Here is a 23,307-nt window from a genome sequence, read left to right as displayed (position 1 = left end):
TGAAGCCAGCTAATAGCAATCAAATTAATGTTTGGGCTTTTTGATTTTGCTTTATTATGATTTTTTCAAAAGACACATAACTTTGCTATATCATGTGTCTGGATTATGCTTCCTAAAGCCCAGGAAATCTCCCTGCCCCAAATGCTTCTTATGTGGTTTTAAAGATATATACAAATGTGTCTATACCTGAAGCAAACATAATTTGCCATCACCATTTATACATTTTACAGCTTCTATATGTATTTTCTCAAATTCTCAGCAGGCCACATTTAATAGATTCACAGAATCCTTTTGGCTGGAAAATATCTTTAAGAGTCCAACCATTCTCTAAGTCTCCCAAGTCTGGTGCTAAACCATGTCCCTCAGCACCACATCTCTGCCTCTTTTACACACCACCAGGGACAGTGATTCAGCGACCTTCTGGGGAGCCTGTTCCAGTCTTTAAGAACCCTCTTGGTGATGGAAGTTCCTTCTAATACCCAAGCTAAACCTCCCCTGATGCAACTTGAAGCCATTTTCTCTCATCCTAATTTGGCAAGTAAATCTTTTCCTGCTTCCAACTATCTAGTATCCTGCTTCTTTCTTTATAGGAATTTTTACCTATGCCAGACCTACCAAAGGCTCCACACAGGATATATTGTTTATTCCTTAAAAAACTCGTGGTATCTCTCGTTATCCATCCAGGCTGTCGAAGAACATCTTCCTAAGAAGTAAACCAGCAGAAAACAAGACAAGATGAAAAGGTTATGACCTCACTTTACAGTCTCTGCTCATCTTTAAGGTATAGACGCCCCACGCACCAGTTACTCCGCGCCGCAGCTCGTGCGCATGCGCAGCACCACCCCTGGGTGACATTTCCTTATGCGCAGGCGCGCCACCGCGCTGCGCCCCGCCACTGACGCACGCCCCCATTCATCCGGGTCCTCCCCTCCAGCCGGCGCTGAGCGGGCGCATGCGTACTCCCCGGCGAGCGGCCGGGCGCGGTGCACTGTGGGAAGGAGGCGGCTCTTGTCCCGGCGGAGGCCGGCGGTGAATCCTCCCGGCCGCTCACAGCAGTGTAGAGCCGCTTCCCCCCCCACCACCCTACCCCCCCCCTTCCCTTCCCCCCGTCTTCCTCCTCCTCCACCCCACATACACACACCCCCCCTCCTCCTTCTCCCTCCGGCCCGCGGATTTAAAGGGGCAGCGGCGCCAATCCGGGGGACCATGCCGAACTTCTGTGCGGCTCCCAACTGCACCCGCAAGAGCACCCAGTCCGACTTGGCCTTCTTCCGTTTCCCCCGGGACCCGGTCAGGTGAGACCCCAGCCGGACACTGCCGGCGCTGCCCCAGGAAGGCAGCGGAGGAGCAGTAGGGAGGGGGTAACGGTAGGGAAGGAGGGCGGTGCGCTCGCTTCTCCCCCAGACCACTCCAGCCTCGCCGGCCCTCCGCTCTGCCTGAGGAGACACCGCGGCGGGAAAGCGCCTCCCTCCCCATCCCCAGCAACCCGTCTCCGCGCCTTCTCACCTAGGCGGGGAGCCGCCGCGGTTCGAGACAGGGAGGGTCAGCGGCGGACCGGGACAGGCAGCGGGTTGTGAAGGGCCTGCGATCGCCCAGAGCTACCGGCTCTCCCGGCGGAGGCCGCCCGCTCTGTGGCGCCGGGGGGGCGGGGCTCGACGGGACCCTCCGGCCTGCGGTGGGGAGGCGGCCGAACAGCTGCGCATGCGCCGGGGCCGCCGCCGCTTCCCACACTCGCCCCACGTCCCTTGGGGAAGCGGGAAGGGGAAGGGGTTCGGGTGTGTGGTGTGACAGACCGTGGGACTGCGAGGGGATTGGGAGGGAGTGAGGGGCTGCCTGGCTGTGAGGGGAGCAGGAGGGTTTGAGGGGCTGCATGGCTCTGGGTCGAAGGGACACATCTGAGAATGTCAGGACTGCCTGGCTCTTGAGGAAAGAGGGGACATGGTTGTGAAAAGAATGGGGGGTCCCCTGTGAGGGGAATGGGAAGCTGAGGGAGTGAGGGGCTGCTTGGCCATGAGCAGGAGTCGAGAGGGGGTCTGAGGGTATGAGAGACTGCCTGGTCCTTAGGCGAATGGGAAGGTGTGAGGGGAGCAGAGTTCTGAGGGGCTGCCTGATTTGTGTGGGAAGTGGAAGCTGTGTGACAAGGCATGCATCTGTTAGGAGTGTGGAGCAGTGATGGGATGTATGGCTGTTAGAGGAGTGGAGCAGCTGGAGGGGTGCAGGAGCTATGTGCTAAGGCAGGGGAACCCATACAAGCCCAGCACTGGTGCAGGTGGTAGAAGTCTGTCAGTTGTTCTGTGTATGCTGAGGTGATGTGGTGCTGGACAACAAAGTGGTTGTGTGACAGACAGGACACTGATGTGACAGCTGTCACTGGATTGCAAGGATGATGGTGGCAAAGCAGCATGACCAGCAGCAGAAGCAATGGCATATTCCAGTTATCAATGCTAAAAAGTGGTGATGCACTGCTAGAGTGAGAAGTGTGTGAGTGAGAGGCTGTGGGAAATGCCATGAAAAATAAGTTGTACACTTAAACCTGGAAACCTTCGTGAAGAAGCTCACCTTAAAATCTAGGTAACACTCATAAAACCATGACTTAACTGGCTCCTCACCCTTTTGGAAGGTGCATAGACACTAGAGCAATACCAGTGATCTCTCTTCTAACAGAACATAATTAAGGCTGGCATTTTCAATGATTTATATGTGATACTCCTTTTCTTCCTTGAAGCTGCTTGACCTGATTTTTGGAAAATTTGAAGACCCCTAGGTATTTTGGATACAAGAGAGATGTGGAGGTGCTGGAGCCAGTGCAGAGGAGTGCAAGGAAACTGTGAAGGGCCTGGAGAATAAATCTGACAAAGAGCAACTGAAGGAGCTGGGGATGGTTAGTTTGGAAAAGAGGAGGCTGAGGAGAGACCTCATTGCTGTCTACAAGTACCTGAAAGGATATTGTGGAGAGGTTGGTGCTGGTCTCTTCTCACAGGTAATTAGTGATAGAACAAGAGAGAATGGCTTCAAGCTGTGATTGGGTAGGTTTAGACTGGACATTGGGAAAAAAATTTTCATTGGAAGAGTGGTCAGGCACTGGAATGTGCTGGGCAGGGAGATGGTTGAGTCCCCAAGCCTGGATGTGTTTGAAGGTGGTTTGGATGTGGTGCTTGAGGATATAGTTTAGGCTGAACCTTGTAGAATAGGGTTCTGGGTTGGCCTTGGTGATCCTGAGGGTCTTTTCCAACCTGAATGATTCTGTGATTTCTGTGAAGCTCACATAGGTAGTAGCTGCTGCTTAAGGCTGCGTTTTCAGATCTGTCTGTAATCAAAATTGTCCTGGGTGTCCTGCCTTGTGTTCAAGCTGGGGTAACCAGACCTCTTTTTGATGCCAACACATGCAAGGATTTGAAGTGCAAATCCATATGACACATATTTATGCTTTAAATGAAGACTGAAATCAAAATAGTTTGTTGCCTACTCTAAAACTTTTATTTGTATGACTCACTCTTGGTGGTGTTTCTTCCCACCCTGTCTTTGAAACCTGCAGGTTTTCATATGGTCAAAAGAATGACCACAGTTTGTGGAAGAACTACTTTACTTTGAAGGGTGATGGAGCACTGGGCCTGATTGCCCAGAGAGAGTGTGGAATCTCCTTCTCTGGGGAGATTCAATATGCATATGGATTTGATCCTGTTCTGTCTGCTTGTAGTGACCTTGCTTTAGCAGGGAGGTTGGACTAGATGACCCCTAGAGGTCCCTTCCATTCTGTGATTCTCTGGTGCTCTCTGAACTTCAGTCTTAATTTGTGAGGAGTCCTTGCTGTAAAATCTGTGTGATGTTAAGTAGTGCAAAATCAGTATGTGACAGTTCAGTGTGTGAAGAAAATTCTCCCTTCAGTTTAGAAGTGTTCTTTTGAAAAAAACTTCTGAATGGATGTTTTCCATGGAGTCCAACCATTATCTAACTCTGCCAAGTCTGGTGCTAAACCATGTCCTTCAGTACCACATCTCTGCCTCTTTTAAATACCTCCAGGGATGTGGATTCAGCCACCTTCCTGGGGAGCCCATTCCAGTGTTTGAGGACCCTTTCAGTGAAGAAGTGTTTTCTAATACCCAACCTAAACCTCCTTGTGCAACTTGATGCCCTTTCCTCTTGCCCCATTCTCTTGTTAATAGAAGAGAACAACTCCCACCTCACTACAACTTCCTTTCAGGGAACTGTAGAGAGCAATGAGGTCTGTCCTCAGCCTCCTTTTTGCAAAGCTCAACATGCCCAGTTCCCTCAGCCCCTGCTCACCAGCCCTATTCTCCAGGCCCTTCACCAGCTTTGTTGCCTCTCTCTGGACCTGCTCCAGCACCTCCATGTCTTTGTAGTGAGGTCCCCAAACTGCACACTGTATTGTACTATGGGTTGTAAGCAGGTGCATTAAAACAATCATTTGAAGCAGTATTAGTTTTACAGGAAGGAGTTGTCTGTTTTAACTTTTAAATCCAGAGCTATCCATAGCTGCTGGAGTCTTGTTGATTTATTTATAGATACTTTTACTGCACAAGTAAAATAGCAGATGAGTTTCCTGGAGTCACTGTGCAGAATTGGTCTAGGCGTGTTGTTGCTCAGAAACTCATAGCAAGAAAGTGATTACAAGGACCCCACTGGGGGAAATAGAAGGTACTGAATGCATTTGCATCAGTTACTGCAAGTGTTTTACTCATTAGAGGAAACACCATCTGCAGATCTAAAAGGAGGCCGATTAGTAGGGGAAATGTTTCTGTGGCTGTCAAGGGTTGGGGCTGTGCAGGCCACAAAGTGAGTGACAGATGCTCTCTCTGAACCCCTCTGCCTTCCCCAAGGAGGTGAGAAAGGGAATAAGGGGGTGATAGGCTGATGGGTTGGGAAAGAAACTAAAGCAGCTTTAGTGAAAATAGTAATAAAATTATATAAATGGATAGAAACAAATAATGAAACCAACTCCTGATGGCAGTTATGTCACCATCACCACTGATACTGTGGGCAAGCACCGGGCAAGTCCCAGACTGAACTCAGTGTCATATGGCTACCAGGTTCAGAAGCTGGATTTTGGAACTGGATACAGGAATGTTTGGATTGTGATCAGAGGCAGAGTCCTCCTTGGGCATTGGCCATTGAAGAAGAGGCTTGACTCTGGTGATCCCTCAGGTTTATCCTGAAGATGACATCCAAGGGATGCAATCCCTTGTTGGTCAATTTAGGGTCACCCGTTCTGTCTGTTTTGCTCTACAGGTGCTACCTCTTCCTGCACCCCAATGTGGTGCGCAAGGTTTATCAGTGCCCTTGGTCTGCACAGGAGCAGTCTAAGCCAGAGCCTTTGTGCAGCCCAGCCCTTGGCAGTAGCTGTCCCCATTAGCTTCTCACTGCTAGAAGCAGCAGCCCTGAACTTCAGAAAGTGCCCTCACAGAGCAGAGCCTGAGCTGAGAAGTCACATCACTGAGCAGAATTGATTCTGTTCTAACTCACACCACAGCAGCAGCTTTGTATTTTATCTCAGAGAACTTATCCAAAGCAGAAGTAAATGTAAAATATGCATCTAACAGAAACTTACTTGGGATGTGTGAGCACTGTCTGTAGAATGGTTCCTATTTTGTTTATATTGTTACCCTTTTCAAAAACCTGATTTTCCCAGTGACCACAGTACATAAGAAAAATGCTGTGGTGTGGAGGGAGGTGGAGAAGACAACTCTTTTAATAGCTTCCTTTAAATGCTTTATGATTTTAGTCCTATGAGCACATCTCTTTTTATAACTTTCTTTTTTAAGATTAAATTCTTAAGAATCTAACAGTCTGGCTTCATGAGCAACTGTGTTGCAATCTGGTGTGCCTGTGTGAGACAAAGGCCGGGATATCTAAAAGGGAATAGATTTCTGTGTGTGAAGTAGGTGGACAAAACGAGAAAAATAAATTGTAATGGTGATTTATGGTACAGTGCATCTTTCCTTAGTCTCGCATAAAGGGCAGTGCTGAGTCCACTTTGATTTTTGAGTACAGTTTGAAATTGGAGGGGATTTTGTCTTGTCTGTTGACTAGGCTAATACTTTTGTTTTCATGCAGATGTCAAAGATGGGTAGAGAACTGTCGAAGGGCAGACTTGGAAGATAAGACTCCAGATCAACTCAACAAGCATTACAGACTGTGTGCTAAACACTTTGAGACTTCTATGATATGTAGAAGTGTAAGTAAAAACATTTGGTTGTTCCATCTTGCAAAATGTGACTAGCATTTTTCAGCAGAATGCTGCATTTTAACCTTTGCTCTCCTGGGTAACTGGATTCTAGGAAAATTCATCTCCTTCTCATAACTGAGATTGTTGTCGTGATCCAGGGCACAGCACAGGCTTGCAGATGTTGGCACAAAGGGTGAGGTGGAAGTGAGCAGCTGGGGAAGACAGAAGCAGAGCTGCTCCTGCTGTCATAATGTCTGTGGAGCACTCACTGCGGTTCTTCACTCATGCAAAACAATTCTCATTTTGTTTATTGTCGCTAGATGTCACAGCATTAGGTATATATATTGGGTGTAAATATGTAAGTCTGCATCCTCTAATTGTCTAAAGTCATTAATGTGCCATTACTGAAGTGTGTACGTGGTGTGATTTGGGTGAATAGCACTGCTGTGCCCAGGAGATTTAAACATTCTTTACATCTGTCAAGCTTTTGGTTCCTGTTATGTTTTATTCAATTAAAATCACGGCACTGTTTTCTGTTAATGATATAATAGCTTTTAATTCTTGCTGTTAACAAGATAACATTGATATTAACAGCTTACAGAGCAGTAGGAAATGGTGGACATGGGGCTTTGTACTGAGTTTCAATTTCTAGGCTGAATTTCACTTTGATAAATAGGCAAAGTCAGTTCTTTAGTTACAAAGGATAATTAAAATACACAGGTCAGGCTTTTAGCTCCTGGGATATTATGCATGACAGGGTCTCTGATTAGCCAGCATTCCAGAGACAAATAAATGAAGTTTGGAAGTAATTCTGCATCTGAAATGAAACTTTATAAAACTTACTTTGTTTAAAATATCCTTCAGTCTCATGACAGGAATAAGCATCATCAGTTAAAAATGTGTGCTTGCTGGAAATGAGCCAGCGTAGACAACATAAGTTTACAGTATATCCAAATAGAAATGATACTTAATATTTTTTTATTTAACTGCTAGAAACATTCAACTGCTAGATAAAGAAATCAACCAGTGGTGAGAAACACCACAGCATCCCAGGCAAATCAAGTGCAGGGTCCTGATTGGAACAACCTCACCGTCAATACAGTTTGGGAGAGGAGGTGATAGAAAGCAGCCCTGCAGAAAAGGATTTGGGGTGCTGGTGGGTGAGAAGCTGGACATGAGCCTGCAATGTGCACTTGCAGCCCAGAAGGCCAATGGCAGCCTAGGCTGTACCAAAAGCAGCCCTCTGACAACTTCATGGCCTCCTCTGAACCCTCTCCATCAAGTTATTGTCCTTCCTGTGCTGAGGGCCCCATAGCTGGACACAGCACTGCAGGTGAGGTCTCACCAGAGTAGAGCAAAGTGCCAGCAGAGCCAGAGAGGTGATTCTGCCAACACTGGTTCTCATGTAGCCCAGGATGCCATTGGCCTTCTGGGCTGCAAGCTCACACTGCCTGCTCATGTCCAGCTTCTCATCCACCAGCACCCCCAAGTCCTTTTCCTCAGGGCTGCTTTCTATCACCTCATCCCCCAGTCTGTATTGATAATGAGGATGAAAATGTTTTAAAAAAGAAAAAGGGGTGGGTGGGTACATGGCATGTGAAATTCTAGTGGGTTTTTGTGCACACAGAGTGAGAATTCCTTCAAAAAATCCCTAATGGGGAAGTTTGTTCTCTTACAGAGCCCTTACAGAACAGTTTTACGGGATAATGCTGTGCCAACTATATTTGACCTCACAAGTCACCTGAACAACCCCCACAGCAGACACAGGAAAAGGATAAAGGAACTGGTAAGTTTTTCATAGAGATTTATTATGGTGGTTGTTTTTTGTTTGTTTTTGATAGTAAACCAAAAAGTCAAACAAATTCATACAAAACCTCTTTACAGAAGTGTCAAATAATAATATTTAACACATAAGTGTTTGCATTTTCTCTGCCACCTACTAGAAGTATGGTTTTGTTGACTCTAAGTTAAACAGTCAAATACTATGCTGATAGAAATTATTTCATTACACTTTCCTTAGTAGATAAAAATCTGTAAAATGAAGTGTGGTGATCAGAGCTGATTCTTTCTTCCAAATCACAGAATGGTGGGGGTTGGAAAGGACCTGGAGCTCATCTCATCCAATGCCCCTGCTAAAGCAGGGTTTCTTAGAGCAGGTTGCACAGGATCACAGTATCTGGGCAGGTTTGGGAATCTCTCCAGGGTCAGAGACTCCACAACCTCTCTGGGAATCCCATTCAGTGCTCCAGGAAAGAAGTTTTTCTTCCTCATGTTCAGATGGAAGTTCCTGTGTTCCAGTTTCTGCCCACTGACCCTTGTCCTATCACTGGGCACCACTGAAAAGAGTCTGGCCCCATTCTCTTGATATTAGCTACTGGCGAGCATTGAGAAGATGCTCCCTTGGTCTTCTCCAGGTCTCAGGTCTCTCAGTCTTTCTTCATCAGAGAGACCCTCCAGTCCCCTCATCTTTGTAGCCCCTGCTGGCCTTTCTCCAGTAGTTCTTTGTCCTTCTCAAACTGGGAAGCCTGGAACAGGAGGCAGTACTCCAAAGAAAGTGCACACCTTCCTTTGGCTTGTTATCAGTGGGCTGAGTACATCTTATGCCTGGTACCTTGAAATTCCTTCAACATACTGATTATGATGTTGAGTTCACCTGTTTAACCATTGAAGTCTCCAGCTGAGACATGCTTGGTTTGGCTTATTGTCCTGAGAAGATCATTCATATATGAAATCAAGATCAAGAGGTGTTTTTTTGTGGAGTTTTCTTGTTGATACCTCTTTTCTATAATTTATAGAGAAAGTGTCTCTGGGTCTCTGAGTTAAGAGGAATTGATCTCCTGAACTTGGACAATTACAATTGTTGGAAAATTGCGATTTCTAAGTATTTTTCCAGAGTTTGAGTCTATTTACTGATTAAAAATAGAGTTAAAGACTGTTCTGCCTACTGATAGTGCCTGGTCATATTGAAACAATTCTTTAATAGAATCTATTCACTAGAAATTATAAAACATATACTGAATGAACTCTGAATGGGAATGGGAACTTTATCAGTAGTAGCAAACTGTACTTCTGGAGTTAGTGGATATGTGTCATGGTAGCAATAAACTACCTGAAAAATCACAGGATGCATGGAAGGGACCCTCAAACATCATCTTGTTCAACCCCCCAGCAGTAGGCAGGGACATAAACTAGATCAGGTTGCTTAGGACCCCCTCAAGTTTGACCTTCAATATCTCCAGGGATGGAGCTTCAACCACATCTCTGGGCAACCTGTTGCAGCATTTAAGAAGCCTCCATCTCTTCTAGCACTTTTTGGTCAATAATTAGAATCATAGAATTGTCAGGGCAGGAAGGAATCTCAAGGATCATCTAGTTCCAACCCCCTGCCATGAGCAGGGACACCTCACACTACATCAGGTTGCTCAGAGCCACATCCAGCCTGGCCTTAAAAACCTCCAGGGATGAGGCTTCCACCACTTCCCTGGACAGCCTGTTCCGGCATCTCCCTGCCCTGAAGAACTTCTTCCTAACATCCAATCTGTATCTACCCATTTCTAGTTTTGCTCCATTCGCCCTAGCCCTCTCAGTACCAGGCATCCTAAAAAGTCCCTCACCAGGTTTCTTGTAGGCCCCCTTCAGATACTGGAAGGCCAAAATAAGGTCTTCTCCACAGTATTTGTCTGATCTACAGTATTTGTGTCTTCTCTTGATGTGTTTTAATACTTTAAGGTAATGTGCTGAATGTTACCATGAATATAAGTGGGGGTTCTGTTTGTTTGTGTTTTTTTTAAGAGTGAAGATGAAATAAGAACACTGAAGCAACAAAAGAGTAAGTGGACAAAATAATTTGGTTCATAAAAGCTTTGTTTACTAAGACTGCCAAAGTAATGCAGGACAATTAACTGTAAATTTATATACATCTCAGGAGGACAATTGAGTTCTGCTTGATTCAAACAGCCAGTCTAAACTGTTTCTGAAATACTCACTTTGGAGCTAGAAACATTCTTTCAGTAAGTTAAAAGTAGTGGGGGGAGCAGGGGAAAGCAAACGTTGTTTGATTCAAGTTGTGTTGACGCTCAGTGTTTTACACTTTTTTCTAGTTGATGAAGCTTTTGAACGTGAGCAGGCAACTCAAGGGCTGAATGAAAGCAATGAGCAAAACACTGTCTCGGAGGAAGGAGGGCAAGAACAAGAGGAAAAAGCTGTCCCCTTAACGCTGGAAGAGAGAGAAAACAAAGATTACCTTAAATCCTTGTTTGAAATTTTGATCCTAATGGGTAAACAAAATATTTCTTTGGATGGCCATAACGTGGATGAGCTTCCAGAGGGTATTTTCACTTCGGATAACTTTCAGGCTCTGCTGGAATACAGAATAAATGCTGGAGATGAAGTTCTGAGGAAACGATTTGAGATGACTGCTGTCAATCTTGAGTATTGTTCAAAAACTCAGCAGAAGCAGATGCTTGAGATCTGTGAAAGCTGCGTTAGAGAAGAGACACTGAGGGAAGTAAGAGACTCGCACTTCTTTTCTCTTGTCACCGATGAAGTAGTAGACATAGCTGGAGAGGAACATTTACCAGTGTTGGTGAGGTTTGTTGATGATTCTCATAACCTAAGAGAAGAATTCATAGGCTTTTTACCTTATGAGGCTGATCCTGAAATTTTAGCTGTTAAGTTCCACACAACTATTACTGAAAAGTGGGGTCTAAACATGGAGTACTGTCGAGGTCAAGCCTACATTGTCTCCAGTGGGTTTGCTTCCAAAATGAAAGTTGTGGCTACAAGACTGTTGGAGAAGTATCCACAAGCTGTGTATACACTGTGTTCCTCATGTGCCTTAAACATTTGGCTGGCAAAATCCGTTCCCGTGGTTGGTGTTTCCATTGCGCTGGGAACGATCGAAGAAGTTTGCTGTCTGTTTCACCAGTCTCCACAGCTACTGGTGGAGCTGGACAACACCATTTCTGTTCTTTTTCAGAACAGTGAGGAGAAAGGTAATGAGCTGAAGCAGATATGCCGTTCTCAGTGGACAGGAAGGCACGATACCTTCGAGGTTTTAGCAGACCTCCTGCAAGCACTGGTTCTGTGCTTGGATGCTGTGAGCAGTGACACATCTGTCAGGTGGAGCAACTTCATTGTCGGCCGAGCCTTTGTGCTTTCCAGTGCATTAACAGACTTTGATTTCATTGTCACCATTGTAATTCTGAAAAATGTTCTGTCTTTCACGAGAGCATTTGGAAAAAACCTCCAGGGGCAAACATCCGATGTGTTCTTCGCAGCTAGCAGCCTGACGGCGGTGTTGCATTCTCTGAATGAAGTGATGGAGAACATTGAGGTTTACCACGAGTTTTGGTTTGAGGAAGCCACAAATTTGGCCGCAAAACTGGATGTACAAATTAAACTGCCAGGAAAATTCCGCAGGGCACAGCAAGGGAGCTTGGACTCTGAATTAACGTCGGAAAACTACTACAAAGAAGTCCTCAGTGTCCCCACATTGGAGCATATTATTCAAGAATTAAAAGATATATTCTCAGAACAACATTTGAAAGCTCTTAAGTGTTTATCATTGGTGCCCTCGGTCATGGGGCAGCTCAAATTCAGTACATCTGAGGAACATCACGCTGACATGTACAAAAATGATCTGCCTAATCCAGATACGCTTTCTGCTGAGCTTCATTGTTGGAGAATCAAATGGAAGCACCGAGGGAAAGACATTGAACTTCCAGCTACTATTTATGAAGTACTTCACTTACCTGACATCAAGTTTTTCCCTAATGTTTATGCCTTGCTGAAGGTCTTGTGCATACTCCCCGTGATGAAGGTGGAGAATGAAAAGTATGAAATGGGACGTAAGCGCTTAAAGGCTTACCTCAAAAACACCTTGACAGAGCAGAGGTCGAGCAACCTCGCTTTGCTGAACATAAACTTTGACATAAAACATGACTTGGATTTAATGGTGGACACCTACATTAAACTCTATCCAGATAAAGTGGAATTTCAAGACTTTATTCCCTCAAACAACTCAGAACTAACAGAAAATGCTTAATTTTTGTTTAAGCTCCACCCAAGCTGTCAGAACAGCTTTTTACTTAGCTAAGTTTCAGCACTGAGAAGAGTTGGGGGGCGGGGAACAAAAAACCCTTGTGAAATCTCAAAACTCACTGCAATTGTGTTGCCATTTTAGGTCTTGAACTGAAGAAGCATCATTCAGTGACCCAAATTCTGTTTTGTTAGTCTGCATTAAACGTGTTACGCAAACGAAATCAAGCCTGTAGGAAGCCCACGCTCTTGGTGCTTCCTACATAGGATCAACTTAATTAGGTGCTCGTTTACTTTATTGCATCTTGGAGAAAGCAATATTGTGTTTGTAAGTCTGATGGGGCTGTTACATACTTAATCATGAATTAGGATAAGGAAAATAAACCTCAGAATATTTAAAAAAAGGAGTACAATCCATTTCAGCTCTGTGTCACTTAGGATTTTAAGTCTCGTTGAAGTCTTTAAAAGACAGAAGTCCTTTGGTGTAGAATTTAATTGGCATTGTGGAGAGTGGACTCGGCTCTTGTGCAATCCCTGTGCTCGGTGTAAAGTAAACGTCAGTGGTATTGAGGTACGTCTGCGGTTTGGCTGGAAGAGTCAACCTCTTTAATCTCTCGGTGGCTGTTTACATTCCTTTGTGTGAGACACAAAACCTTTCTTTCTTTTCTCTCTTCCTTCAGGCTTTTTAACAGGCATGGCAGGAGTACTGAAATTCCTAAAAGACACTAAAAACTTTTAACATCTATTCCACAACCATTTAAATCTGTTGGGTTTTATCATTACTCTCACCCAACCCCACGCTTCATCTTGTCTTATTTGTTAAGCTCACCCAGGAAAGAATAAAACAAACGTTTGTTCTTTGTCTAGAAGCGAGACTGAAAATATTGCTGTTATTTTTGGCAAGGCAGAAACATTTTTTGTACAGTTTATTGCCATTCAAAATAAAATGTGAATTGCTTTTTACGTGGTGCTGGATTTCTTAGTCAAGCTGAGCCTCCTGGAGAATTTATGTTCTTTTGGGAGGTAGCTTTCTGTTGTGGCATTTTTTTTTTCCCCGTCGTACTTGCACGTTGCCTTAAGATGCAGGAAACTGTGTAATAAGGTGTTCTGGTGGAGGTCCTTTAAAGTATTTTGAGACAGCATGAAACACAGCTTTTTGGATTGTGGAAGTTCTAACTGAAACAGGCAAAAATGGATGAAATTTGCCTGTGGAAAATGGAAGTTTTTCGCCACTATCCCAATGTGTGCCCATATGAGAACTTACTTATGGTTCTCCTTGAATCTCTCCCTTGGGAAAGGTCCCAAGGAACAGTGATTTTAGGGCCTGACAAATGCAGTTCTTGATGTTTTAATGCAGTTATTTGAGAAAATACAGATTTTTCTAAGTTTTTTAACTAAGTAACCTGAGGTGTGGGAGTGGCTGTGTGCAGTCTGTGCAGAGCTGCAGTACATCGGCTCGTTGGTCTAGGGGTATGATTCTCGCTTAGGGTGCGAGAGGTCCCGGGTTCAAATCCCGGACGAGCCCTTCTTTTTCTTTCCTCTTTTTGATGACATCAAACTGGAGGATGTGGCTGACATGCCTGAGGGATTGGATGCTGTCCAGAGGGACTTGGGCAAGTTGGAAGAAGTGGGCCTCTGTGAACATTAAGGAGTTCAACGAGGCCAAGTGCAAAGTCCTGCATGCAGATCGGGACAATTCCCAGTATGAATCCTGGCTGGAGGATGAAGGGATGAGGGGCAGCCCTGCAGAGAAGGGCTTGGTGGTGCTGTTGGATGAAAAGCTGGACATGAGCTGGCAGTGTGTGTTCACAGCCCAGAGCCAAGTGTGTCCTGGGCTACATGCCCAGCATGTACACAGCAGGTGGAGGGAGGGGATTCTACCCTTCTGCTGCACTCTGCTGAGACCCCACTTGCAGTGCTGCAGCCAGCTCCAGAGTCCTCAGCACAGGAGAGACATAGACCTGACTGAGCAGGGTCAGAGGGGGCCACAGGAATGATAGGAAGGCTGAAAGCCCTCTGCTGTGAGGCCAGGCTGAGAGAGTTGGGGTTGTTCAGCCTGAACGAGGGAAGGCTCTAGGGAGACCTTGCAGCCATTCATTACTTAAAGGAGCTGACAAGAAAGCTGGGGACAGACTTTTTAGCAGGGCCTGTTGTGATAGGACAAAGGGTGATGGTTTGAAACTAACAGGGGAGATTTAGACTTGAGACAAGGAAGAAATGTTTGATGATGTGGATGGTAAAACGCTGCTCCAGGTTGCTCAGAGCAGTGGCAGATTCTCTATCCCACTGGAAGCATTCCAAATCAGGTTTTTTGAGGCTCAGAGCAGCCTGCTCTAACTGAAGATGTCCCTGGACTAGATGACTTCTGAAAGGTCCTTTCCAACCCAAACCATTTTGTTATTTTTATGATCTTAAGGAGCCTTAATTTACATTAGAACAGTAAAAATTACCCCAAGTAATATCTTTTCTTTCTTTCCACTTCAACTTGCATGTGCTTTCTGGTCTGTGTTCATGTCAATACTGTTGTTGTTTTGGTCAGTAGAAAGTGTTTTAGAATCATTTTGTTTGGAAAAGATGGAGTTTAATCTAACTCTTACCAAGTCTGGTGCTAAACCATGCCCCAGATCTCTGCATCTTCTGAATCTATGGCAATAGACCAAAATTGTATTAGTGACATAAAAATAAGACCTGCTTTTGATTAGAAATCATATAGAAAAATTGTCATAAGAAAAAGAATCATAGAATGGTTTGGATTGGAAAGGACCTTAAACATCATCTAGTTCATATGCCCCTGCCCTGGGCTTGGACACCTTGTACTAGACCAGGCTGCTCAAAGTGTCAGGAGATTTGAGTTAGAATTTTAGTGAACTAACAAAATGAATCTTTCCCATGCTGGGAATGTCTGTGAGTTCCTATCTGGAGACAGCCCTGTGAGGAGGTTGTGACCTCTGAGGTGGAGATACTCAAGGTGAAGCTCAACAGGGCTCTGGGCAACCTGATTCAGTTGAGGATGCCCCTGCTAACTGCAGAGGGGGTTGGATTGAATGACCTCTGGAGGTCCCTTCTGGCCTGGACTATTCTATGAAAGCAAGGTTAGATGAATCTCAAGCTTTAGAGAGAAGAAAAATTGATACCCAGTGCCATGTAGTTGGTCTGAAGGGTTGAAGATTACTTTCTGTCTGCATCCATGAGACTTTATGACTGATTCACTGAGACAAACTGGAGCAGGGAAATGCTGTGGAACACTCCTTCAGATACTGAAGTGTCTTTTGGAGCTCAGCTGAGACATGCAGTTGTGACTAGCATCACTGATTAGCAAACTCCCAGAGCCTAGATTGCTTGGTGTGCTCAGAGACCTTTGGATTTTCTGTAACCAGCCAGAAGCTGATTATTTAGCCTCTGAATTGCCCTTTTGGGTGAGGATGCCTCATTTTTCAGGCACATCAGTGCATCACTTAGGGCCCTGCAGCAGGCTGGCTGGGTAGTGATGGCTTGGCAGGGTGCAAAGGGGCAGAAGATTATGATGGAAGGAAACCCTGAACTCTGGAGATTTGTGCAGAAGAAAAACATTTACTGGAACTGTTATGGCTCCTGTTTTATTTCTGGGGTTGCAGAGTGAAGGATGGGAGTGGTGTGATCAGATCCCCTCTAAGTCTTCTCAAGACTAAAGAGCTCCAAATTTCTTGGTCTCTCTTCATAGGAGAAATGCTGAAGTTTGTTTATTTAAAATATCACTGCTGGGATATAAATAATTGTAGTGAGGGTGGGTTTTCCTTAGCTGCTCAGCTGATTGTGCTTTGTGAAACCAATGCTTGTCTTAACTCATGCTCATGTTTCTGTTTCCATGCACAGAGTTCCTGTTGGAAATCACCTTTTCAAGAAGGACCATGCAGTTTTCCATCTCCTGTGGTGGTGTTTCTCTCACTGGCTACAAAAATCCTTTAAGTGCCTGTTTGGTTGCCAAGGTTCTGTTGTGAAGAAGCAGAGGATCAGAACTACTTAATGATTCTGGGTGCAGTTCTCTTCTTTCCTCCCCACGCTCTGTTTACAAATCTCGGAGCTGCCAGAAACTTCCCACTTACTCCAGGAAAATAAAAATAAATCTCTTTGCTGGATCTGTTCCAAAAGCCAGTGGCTAACCTGGAATCACCATAGGTATTATCCCAATGTGGGCTTAACATTCCATCATTTCCAGACTTCTAATGTTCCCCATTTTCCCTAAGGAAAACAAGTCCTACAAAGAATACCGGTAGTGGTGCATCAGAAAATTACCTGGATGAAGGGATTGTGTATGCCCTCAGGAACTTTGCTGATGACACAAGACTGGGAGGGGTGGCTGACACACCTTCAGGCTGTGCTGCCATCCAGCAAGACCTGAACAGGCTGGAGAGTTGGGCAGGGAGGAACCTTAGGAAGTTCAACAAAAGTAAGTATCAAGTGTCAAGATGGAGGAACCTGGAAACTCCAGGCCAGTCAGCCTGACCTCAGTGCAAGGGAAAGTGATGGAGCAGATTATCCTGGCGGCGATAACTGCGCACCTGAAGGATGGCCAAGGGCTCAGGTCCAGCCAGCATGGATTTAGGAAGGGCAGGTCCTGCCTCTCCAACCTGATCTCCTTCTATGATCAGGTGACCTGTCTGGTGGACGTGGGGAGGCCTGTGGATGTGGTCTACCTGGACTTCAGCAAGGCCTTTGACACTGTCCCCCACAGCAAACTGCTGGCTAAGCTGTCAGCTCGTGGCTTGGGCCGCAACACTCTGTGCTGGGTTAGGAACTGGCTGGAGGGCCGAGCCCAGAGAGTGGTGGTGAATGGTGCCACATCCAGCTGGGGGCCAGGCACCAGTGGTGTCCCCCAGGGATCAGTGCTGGGCCCCGTCCTCTTTAACATCTTCATTGATGATCTGGATGAGGGGATTGAGTCAGTCATCAGCAAATCTGCAGATGACACCAAGTTAGGAGCAGATGTAAGTCAGTTAGAGGGTGGAAGGGCTCTGCAGAGGGACCTCAACTGACTGGACAGATGGGCAGAGTCCAATGGGATGGCATTTAACAAGTCCAAGTGCCAGGTGCTGCACTTTGGCCACAACAACCCCATGCAGAGCTACAGGCTGGGGTCGGAGTGGCTGGAGAGCTCCCAAACAGAGAGGGACCTGGGTGTGCTGATCAACAGCTGCCTGAATATGAGCCAGCAGTGTGCCCAGGTGGCCAAGAGGGCCCATGGCATCCTGGCCTGCATTAGGAATAGTGTGGCCAGCAGGAGCAGGGAAATCATTGTTCCCCTGTACTCTGCATTGGTTAGGCCACACCTTGAGTCCTGTGTGCAGTTCTGGGCCCCTCAGTTTAAGAAGGACATTGAGACACTTGAGCGTGTCCAGAGAAGGGCAACAAGGCTGGGGAGAGGCCTCGAGCACAAGCCCTGTGAGGAGAGGCTGAGGGAGCTGGGATTGTTTAGCCTGGAGAAGAGGAGGCTCAGGGGTGACCTCATTGCCCTCTACAACTACCTGAAAGGTGGTTGTAGCCAGGACAGGGTTGGTCTCTTCTCCCAGGCAACCAGCACCAGAACAAGGGGACACAGTCTCAAGCTGCGCCAGGGGAGGTTTAGGCTCGAGGTGAGGAGGAAGTTCTTCACCGAGCGAGTCGTTCGTCATTGGAATGTGCTGCCCAGGGAGGTGGTGGAGTCACCATCCCTGGAGGGGTTCAAGAGGGGATTGGATGTGGCACTTGGTGCCATGGTCTAGTCATGAGGTCTGTGGTGACAGATTGGACTTGATGATCCTCGAGGTTTCTTCCAACCTTAGTTATACTTTGATACTGTGAAGCCCAGCACTTAGGGAGCAAGCCCCTGCACCAGTACAGTCTAGGGGCTGATCTGCTGGAAAGCAGCTCTGTGGGGAAAGATGTGGGAGTCCTGGTGGGCAACAGGCTGATCAGGAGCCAGAAATGTGCCCTTGTGGCCAAGAGGACCAGAGGTATTCTGGGGCACATTAAGAAGACTGTGGCCAGCAGCGGGTGGACAGAGGTTCTCTTCCCCCTCTATTCTGCCCTGGTGAGGCTACATCTGGAGTACTGTGTTCAGTTCTGGCCTTCCCAGCTCAAGAACTGGAATATCTATCTTAAGAAGAAAGGCTGAGGGGCTTGGGACTTTTAGCTTGAAGGAGAGAAGACTGAGATGACATCATCTCAACTCTTATAAATACCTAAAAGATGGGTGGTAGGAGGATGGGGCCGGACTCTTTCCAGTGGTGCCCAGCAACAGGACAATAGAAACTTGAACACAGAAAGTTCCCTCTGAGGAGGAACTTCTTTACTTTGAGGGTATCAGAACATTGCAACAGGCTGCCCAAAGAGGCTGTGGAGTCTGCATTTCTGGAGTCATTCAAAACCTGCCTAGGTGCCATCTTGTGCAGCCTGCTGTGGATGACCCTGCTTTAGTAGAGGGGTTGGACTAGATTCTGGGATTATGTAAAAGGACTGGAAGTTTTAGACAGCAATTCAAAATCTGTGTTCACTATAAATTTACCTTGCAAAGCAACACTGTAATAGAATTCCACACTGTAATAGAATTCCATGTTCATGTTCCATAGTGCAGTAATCATTCATTTTGTTACTGCCATAGTCCTTCAGTAAATGCTGGTGGCATTGCATTTAGAGAAGGATTTGTCTTATGCTTTCAACAGCATGGTGAAATGCTGGCCCAGGTTGCCCAGAGAGGTGGTAGCTGCATGGAAACATTCCAGATTAGTTTGGGTGGGGCTCTGAGCAACTTGATCTAGTTGGAGATGTCCCTGCACATTGCAAAGGGCTTGCACTATATGATCTTTGAAGGTCAGTATCACAGTATCACCAAGGTTGGAAGAGACCTCAAAGATCATCAAGTCCAACCTGTTACCAAGGCACCAAGTGCCACGCCCAATCCCCTCTTGAACACCTCCAGGGACGGTGACTCCACCACCTCCCTGGGCAGCACATTCCAAAGGTGAACGACTCTCTCAGTGAAGAGCTTTCTCCTCCCCTCGAGCCTAAGCTTCCCCTGGTGCAGCTGAGACTGTGTTCTCTTGTTCTGGTGCTGGTTGCCTGGGAGAAGAGATCAATCCCCTCCTGGTTACAACCTCCTTTCAGGTAGTTGTAGACGGTAATAAGGTCTCCCCTGAGCCTCTTCCTCTCCAGGCTAAACAATCCCAGCTCCCTCAGCCTCTCCTCATAGGGTTTGTGCTCAAGGTCTCTCCCCAGCCTCATTGCCCTTCTCTGGACACATTCAAGTGTCTCAATGTCCTTCTTAAACTGAGGGGCCCAGAACTGGACACAGGACTCAAGGTGTGGCCTAACCCATGCAGAGTACAGGGGCACAATGACTTCCCTGCTCCTGCTGGCCACACTCTTCTTAATGCAGGCCAGGATGCCATTGGCCCTCTTGGCAACCTGGGCACACTGCTTTCAAACACAAACCATTCTATGATAAACTCGTAGCTAAGCCCAGATTGAGTCCTGCTCTCCATCCACTGCCAGCCTGCAGTAGTGTCAGGCTGGAGGAGTTTGTGCCACTGCTTGAAAGGGTCCCTTGCAGAAATCATGGAGGCAAGGTGGCTGCAAGGAGCCTGACAGTGTCGGGGAACTTGAACCTGTGTCTGTCCCTGTGGGTCTACCATTGCGCAAACAGCTAACCAAAGGCACACTTGACCTCCTTCCTAAGCTGAGGGACTTGACAAGTTGAAGGTGAATCATCTGTTTTATGAAATCAGAGGCCGCTTCAAGGACTGCAGCCCAATTATGCCATGTGTTGCACATATCCTGAAAAGAGTATCCATGGAGAAATCAGATCCATATGGGCAGATCCTCACTGCGAGCATGTCCTGCTGAAGAGCAGCCTTGAGTATCTGCCTGCGGAGATCAGGCTTAGCAGGATCCAGGCCTTGACTCTTAATTTACAGTGTTGAACAGCTCTCAAGAAGAAGGAGGGATCTGGGAGAGGCTCAGTACGAAGTGGATGGTGCTGTGGCATGCGTTTTCCCCTCAAGGATTGAGACTTGCTGCCTTCGCCTTGATTTGAGGCTCTGTGCTCCAGGAATAAGCAGGAATATCACATCCTGGCCTGAATTCCTCCCTGGAGGAAAGAGATAGATGATATCATTGTTGGATTTGTTTGGACATCATAAAGGTACTTAGTGAGATGAGAAAAATATGGTTTTAATTCCTTTTTTAATAACAAAAAAAAAGTAATGGAAAGCTGAGAGTGCCAAGAACCTCACTGGGAAAAGAGTCTTTGCACCCTGGAGAACTTCTCTTTGCCTAATGAATAACCATTTCTAAGCCACTTTTTGGTTCATTCTGTGTGTGTGTATCTATGTGTATAACATATGCAATGCCAGGTGAAATTACTGGTTCCTCTTGGAAATGTCAGCTTTGCTGAGCAACGCTTTGATTAAGAAGAGGCAAGCCCACAGTGATTCCCAAGAGGTTTTCTCCACACCATGCACAGCTCCTCCTGAAGCCCATGCCCTAAGATCTAACTTAACTGTTAAGTTAGGAAAGGCCAAGGAACAGCCCTGTGGACCAGTATAGGTTGGGAACTGACATATTGGAGGACAGTGAAGGGGAAAAGGACCCGGGGGTCCTAGTGGATGGAAGGTTGACTATGAGCCAGCAATGTGATCTTGTGGCCAAGAAGTCCAATGCCATTCTGGGGTGGATTAGAACAGAAGTGGTTAGTAGGTCAAGAGATGTTCTCATCCCCCTCTACTCTGGACTGCTGAAGCCACATCTGGTATATTGTGTCCAGTTCTGGGCCCCTCAGTTCAAGAAGGACCTCAGGGAACTGCTTGAAAGAGTCCAGCACAGAGCCACAAAAATGATTAGGGGAGTGGAACATCTTCCTTATGAGGAGAGTCTGAGGGAGCTGGGGCTCTGTAGCTTGGAGCAGAGGAGACTAAGAGGTGACCTCATTCATATTTATAGATATGTAAAGGGCGAGTGCCAAGAGGACCCTTCAAGTCCCTAGCATTCTGTGATTCTGTGACGTGACCCTAAACACATGCTAATTATTAGATATTTTTCACATTGAAAAGATTGAGTGGAAGTATGCAGCTAAGCAAAGGCAAGTGTAGTGTCCTGTACCTGAGGATCAATAACCCTCTTCACCAGTACAGGTTAGGGGTTGACCTGCTGGAAACCTGCTCCGTGGAGAAAGACCTGGACAGCAAGCTCACTATGAGCTAGCAGTCTGCTCTTGTAGCCAAGAAGGCAAATGGCATTCTGGGGTGCCGGTGTGGCCAGCAGGTGGAGGGAGACTTTCCTTCTCCTCTGTTCTGCCCTGGGAAGCTGTCATCTGGAGTCCTGTGTCCAGTTCTGAGCACCCTGGTTGAAGAAAGAAAAGGAACTACTGGAGAAAGTGCAGTAGAGGCTACAAAGATGCTGAGGGGATTGGAGAATCTGTGTGAGGAGGAAAGGCTGACGCACCTGGGGCTGTTTAGACTGGAGAAGAGAAGACTGAGGGGGCTTTATCAGTGCTTGTCACTATCTAAAGGCTGAGTGTCAAGAAGATGAGGCCAGACTCTTTTTGGTGGTGCCCAGTGACAAGACAAGGTGCAGTGGACACAAACTTGGAACACAGGAGATTCCATCCGAACATAAGAAAAAACTTTCTTTGAGGGTGATGGAGGACTGGAGCAGGCTGCCCAGAGAAGTTGTGAAGACTCCTTCTCTGGAGAGATTCCAAACTTCCCTGGACACAATCCTGTGCAACCAGCTGTGGGTGACCCTACTTTAGCAGGGGTGTTGAAGCAGATGATCTCCGGAGGCCTCTTCCAAAGCCCACCATTCTGTGTCTGGCTTTAAGGACTGCATAAAACTCCACCTTCCAAGCCAATGCTGTGCATAAGGCAAGGTGCCCAGTTCAGAATCTGCAGAGATGGCAGAGGGCTTGAAGGAAAGACTGCTGGCAGGTGAGCAGAACTTGCTCCTTTCAGCTGATCTCATAAGCATTAATCCCACAGGTGTATTGTCCTTGCAGAAGATGTGTTTAGTGGGAAACCTGTGGCTTTGCTGCTGGTTTTGGCAAATCTAGAGGCACCCTTCTGTGTTATTACAAAAGCTGGATTTGGAAAGGATTTTGTAATACATACAATTTCACATCAAGTATTTCTGCATTTTCCCCAGCTATTTTGCATTCTTGTTCTAACCACAGGGATAATGGCACTGGTTCACAACTCCAGAAGGCTGTGCTGCCATTCAGCAAGACTTAGCCAGGCTGGGGAGCTGGGCAGGGAGAAATTGAATCAAATTCAACAAGTGTCTTGCACCTGGGAAAGAACAACCCTGTGGACCACTATACGTTGGAAACTGACATATTGGAGGACAGTGAAGGGGAGAAGGACCCAGAGGTCCTAGTGGATGGAAGGTTGACCATGAGCCAGCAATGTGATCTTGTGGCCAAGAAGGCCAATGCCATTCTGGGGTGGATTAGAAGGGGAGTGGTTAGTAGGTCAAGAGACATTCTCATCCCCCTTTACTCTACACTGCTGAGGCCACATCTGGAATACTGTGTCCAGTTCTGGGTCCCTCAGTTCAGGAAGGACCTCAGGGAACTGCTTGAACATCTTCCTTATGAGGAGAGCCTGAGGGAGCTGGGGCTATTTAGCTTGGAGGGGAGGAGCCTGAGAGGTGACCTCATTCATGTTTATAAAGATGTGCAGGGTGAGTGTCAAGAGGATGGAGCCAGGCTCTGCTCAGTGATGCCCAGTGACAGGACAAGGGGCACTGGTGGAAGGTGAAGCACAGGAAGTTCCATAGAAACATGAGCAAAAATGTTTTCCTTGTGAGGGTGACAGAAGACTGGAGCAGGCTGCCCAGGGAGGTTGTGGTGTCTCCCTCTCTGGAGATATTCCAGACCCACCTGGATGTGTTCCTGTGTGATCTGGTACAAGTGATGCTGCTCTGGCAGGAGGGTTGGACTGGATGATCTTTTGAGGGCCCTTCCAGCTCCTAATATTCTGTGATTCTGTGATTCTAATCCTTGACTCTTTGCACCCTTCAGGCAGGACAGCACAATAGGAGCCTGGATGCAGATTCCCATCTAGATGTGAACCATT

The 23,307-nt window shown here is 46.6% G+C and overlaps 1 protein-coding gene and 1 non-coding gene across 3 annotated transcripts; both read left to right on the top strand.

The window, feature by feature from the left end:
- Positions 1-1,015: 1,015 nt before the first annotated feature.
- Positions 1,016-16,814, top strand: THAP12 (THAP domain containing 12). Of its 2 annotated transcripts, XR_010987479.1 has the most exons (6): positions 1,016-1,295; positions 6,073-6,193; positions 7,863-7,970; positions 9,977-10,013; positions 10,285-12,794; positions 16,076-16,814. XR_010987479.1 is itself a non-coding variant. In XM_068139373.1 (5 exons), exons 1-5 carry the CDS (start codon positions 1,207-1,209, stop codon positions 12,228-12,230), a joined length of 2,301 nt encoding a protein of 766 aa, XP_067995474.1. In that variant the 5' UTR covers positions 1,031-1,206; the 3' UTR covers positions 12,231-13,085. The 2 variants fall into 2 exon arrangements, 1 of the variants encoding a protein (XP_067995474.1); XM_068139373.1 differs by lacking the exon at positions 16,076-16,814 and having other exon boundaries at positions 1,031-1,295; positions 10,285-13,085.
- On the top strand, positions 13,677-13,748 carry TRNAP-AGG (transfer RNA proline (anticodon AGG)). The gene has a single exon. It is a non-coding gene; the product is annotated as a tRNA-Pro (tRNA).
- Positions 16,815-23,307: the final 6,493 nt, after the last annotated feature.

This window comes from Melanerpes formicivorus, unplaced genomic scaffold, assembly GCF_026170545.1.
Source record: "Melanerpes formicivorus ecotype bairdi unplaced genomic scaffold, bMelFor1.0.p_v2 SCAF_1, whole genome shotgun sequence".
Lineage (NCBI taxonomy): Eukaryota > Metazoa > Chordata > Aves > Piciformes > Picidae > Melanerpes > Melanerpes formicivorus.
The sequence above is the reverse complement of the archived record's forward strand: the minus strand, read 5'-3'. Positions and strand labels throughout refer to the sequence as shown.

What these genes read in the sequence shown, in the direction of transcription:
- THAP12 (XM_068139373.1), top strand. Translation starts at nt 1,207, where the DNA reads ATGCCGAACTTCTGTGCGGCTCCCAACTGCACCCGCAAGAGCACCCAG. An exon ending in TTCCCCCGGGACCCGGTCAG is followed by an intron (nt 1,296 to 6,072) that starts GTGAGACCCCAG and finishes GTTTTCATGCAG; the next exon opens with ATGTCAAAGATGGGTAGAGA. An exon ending in GGAAAAGGATAAAGGAACTG is followed by an intron (nt 7,971 to 9,976) that starts GTAAGTTTTTCA and finishes GTTTTTTTTAAG; the next exon opens with AGTGAAGATGAAATAAGAAC.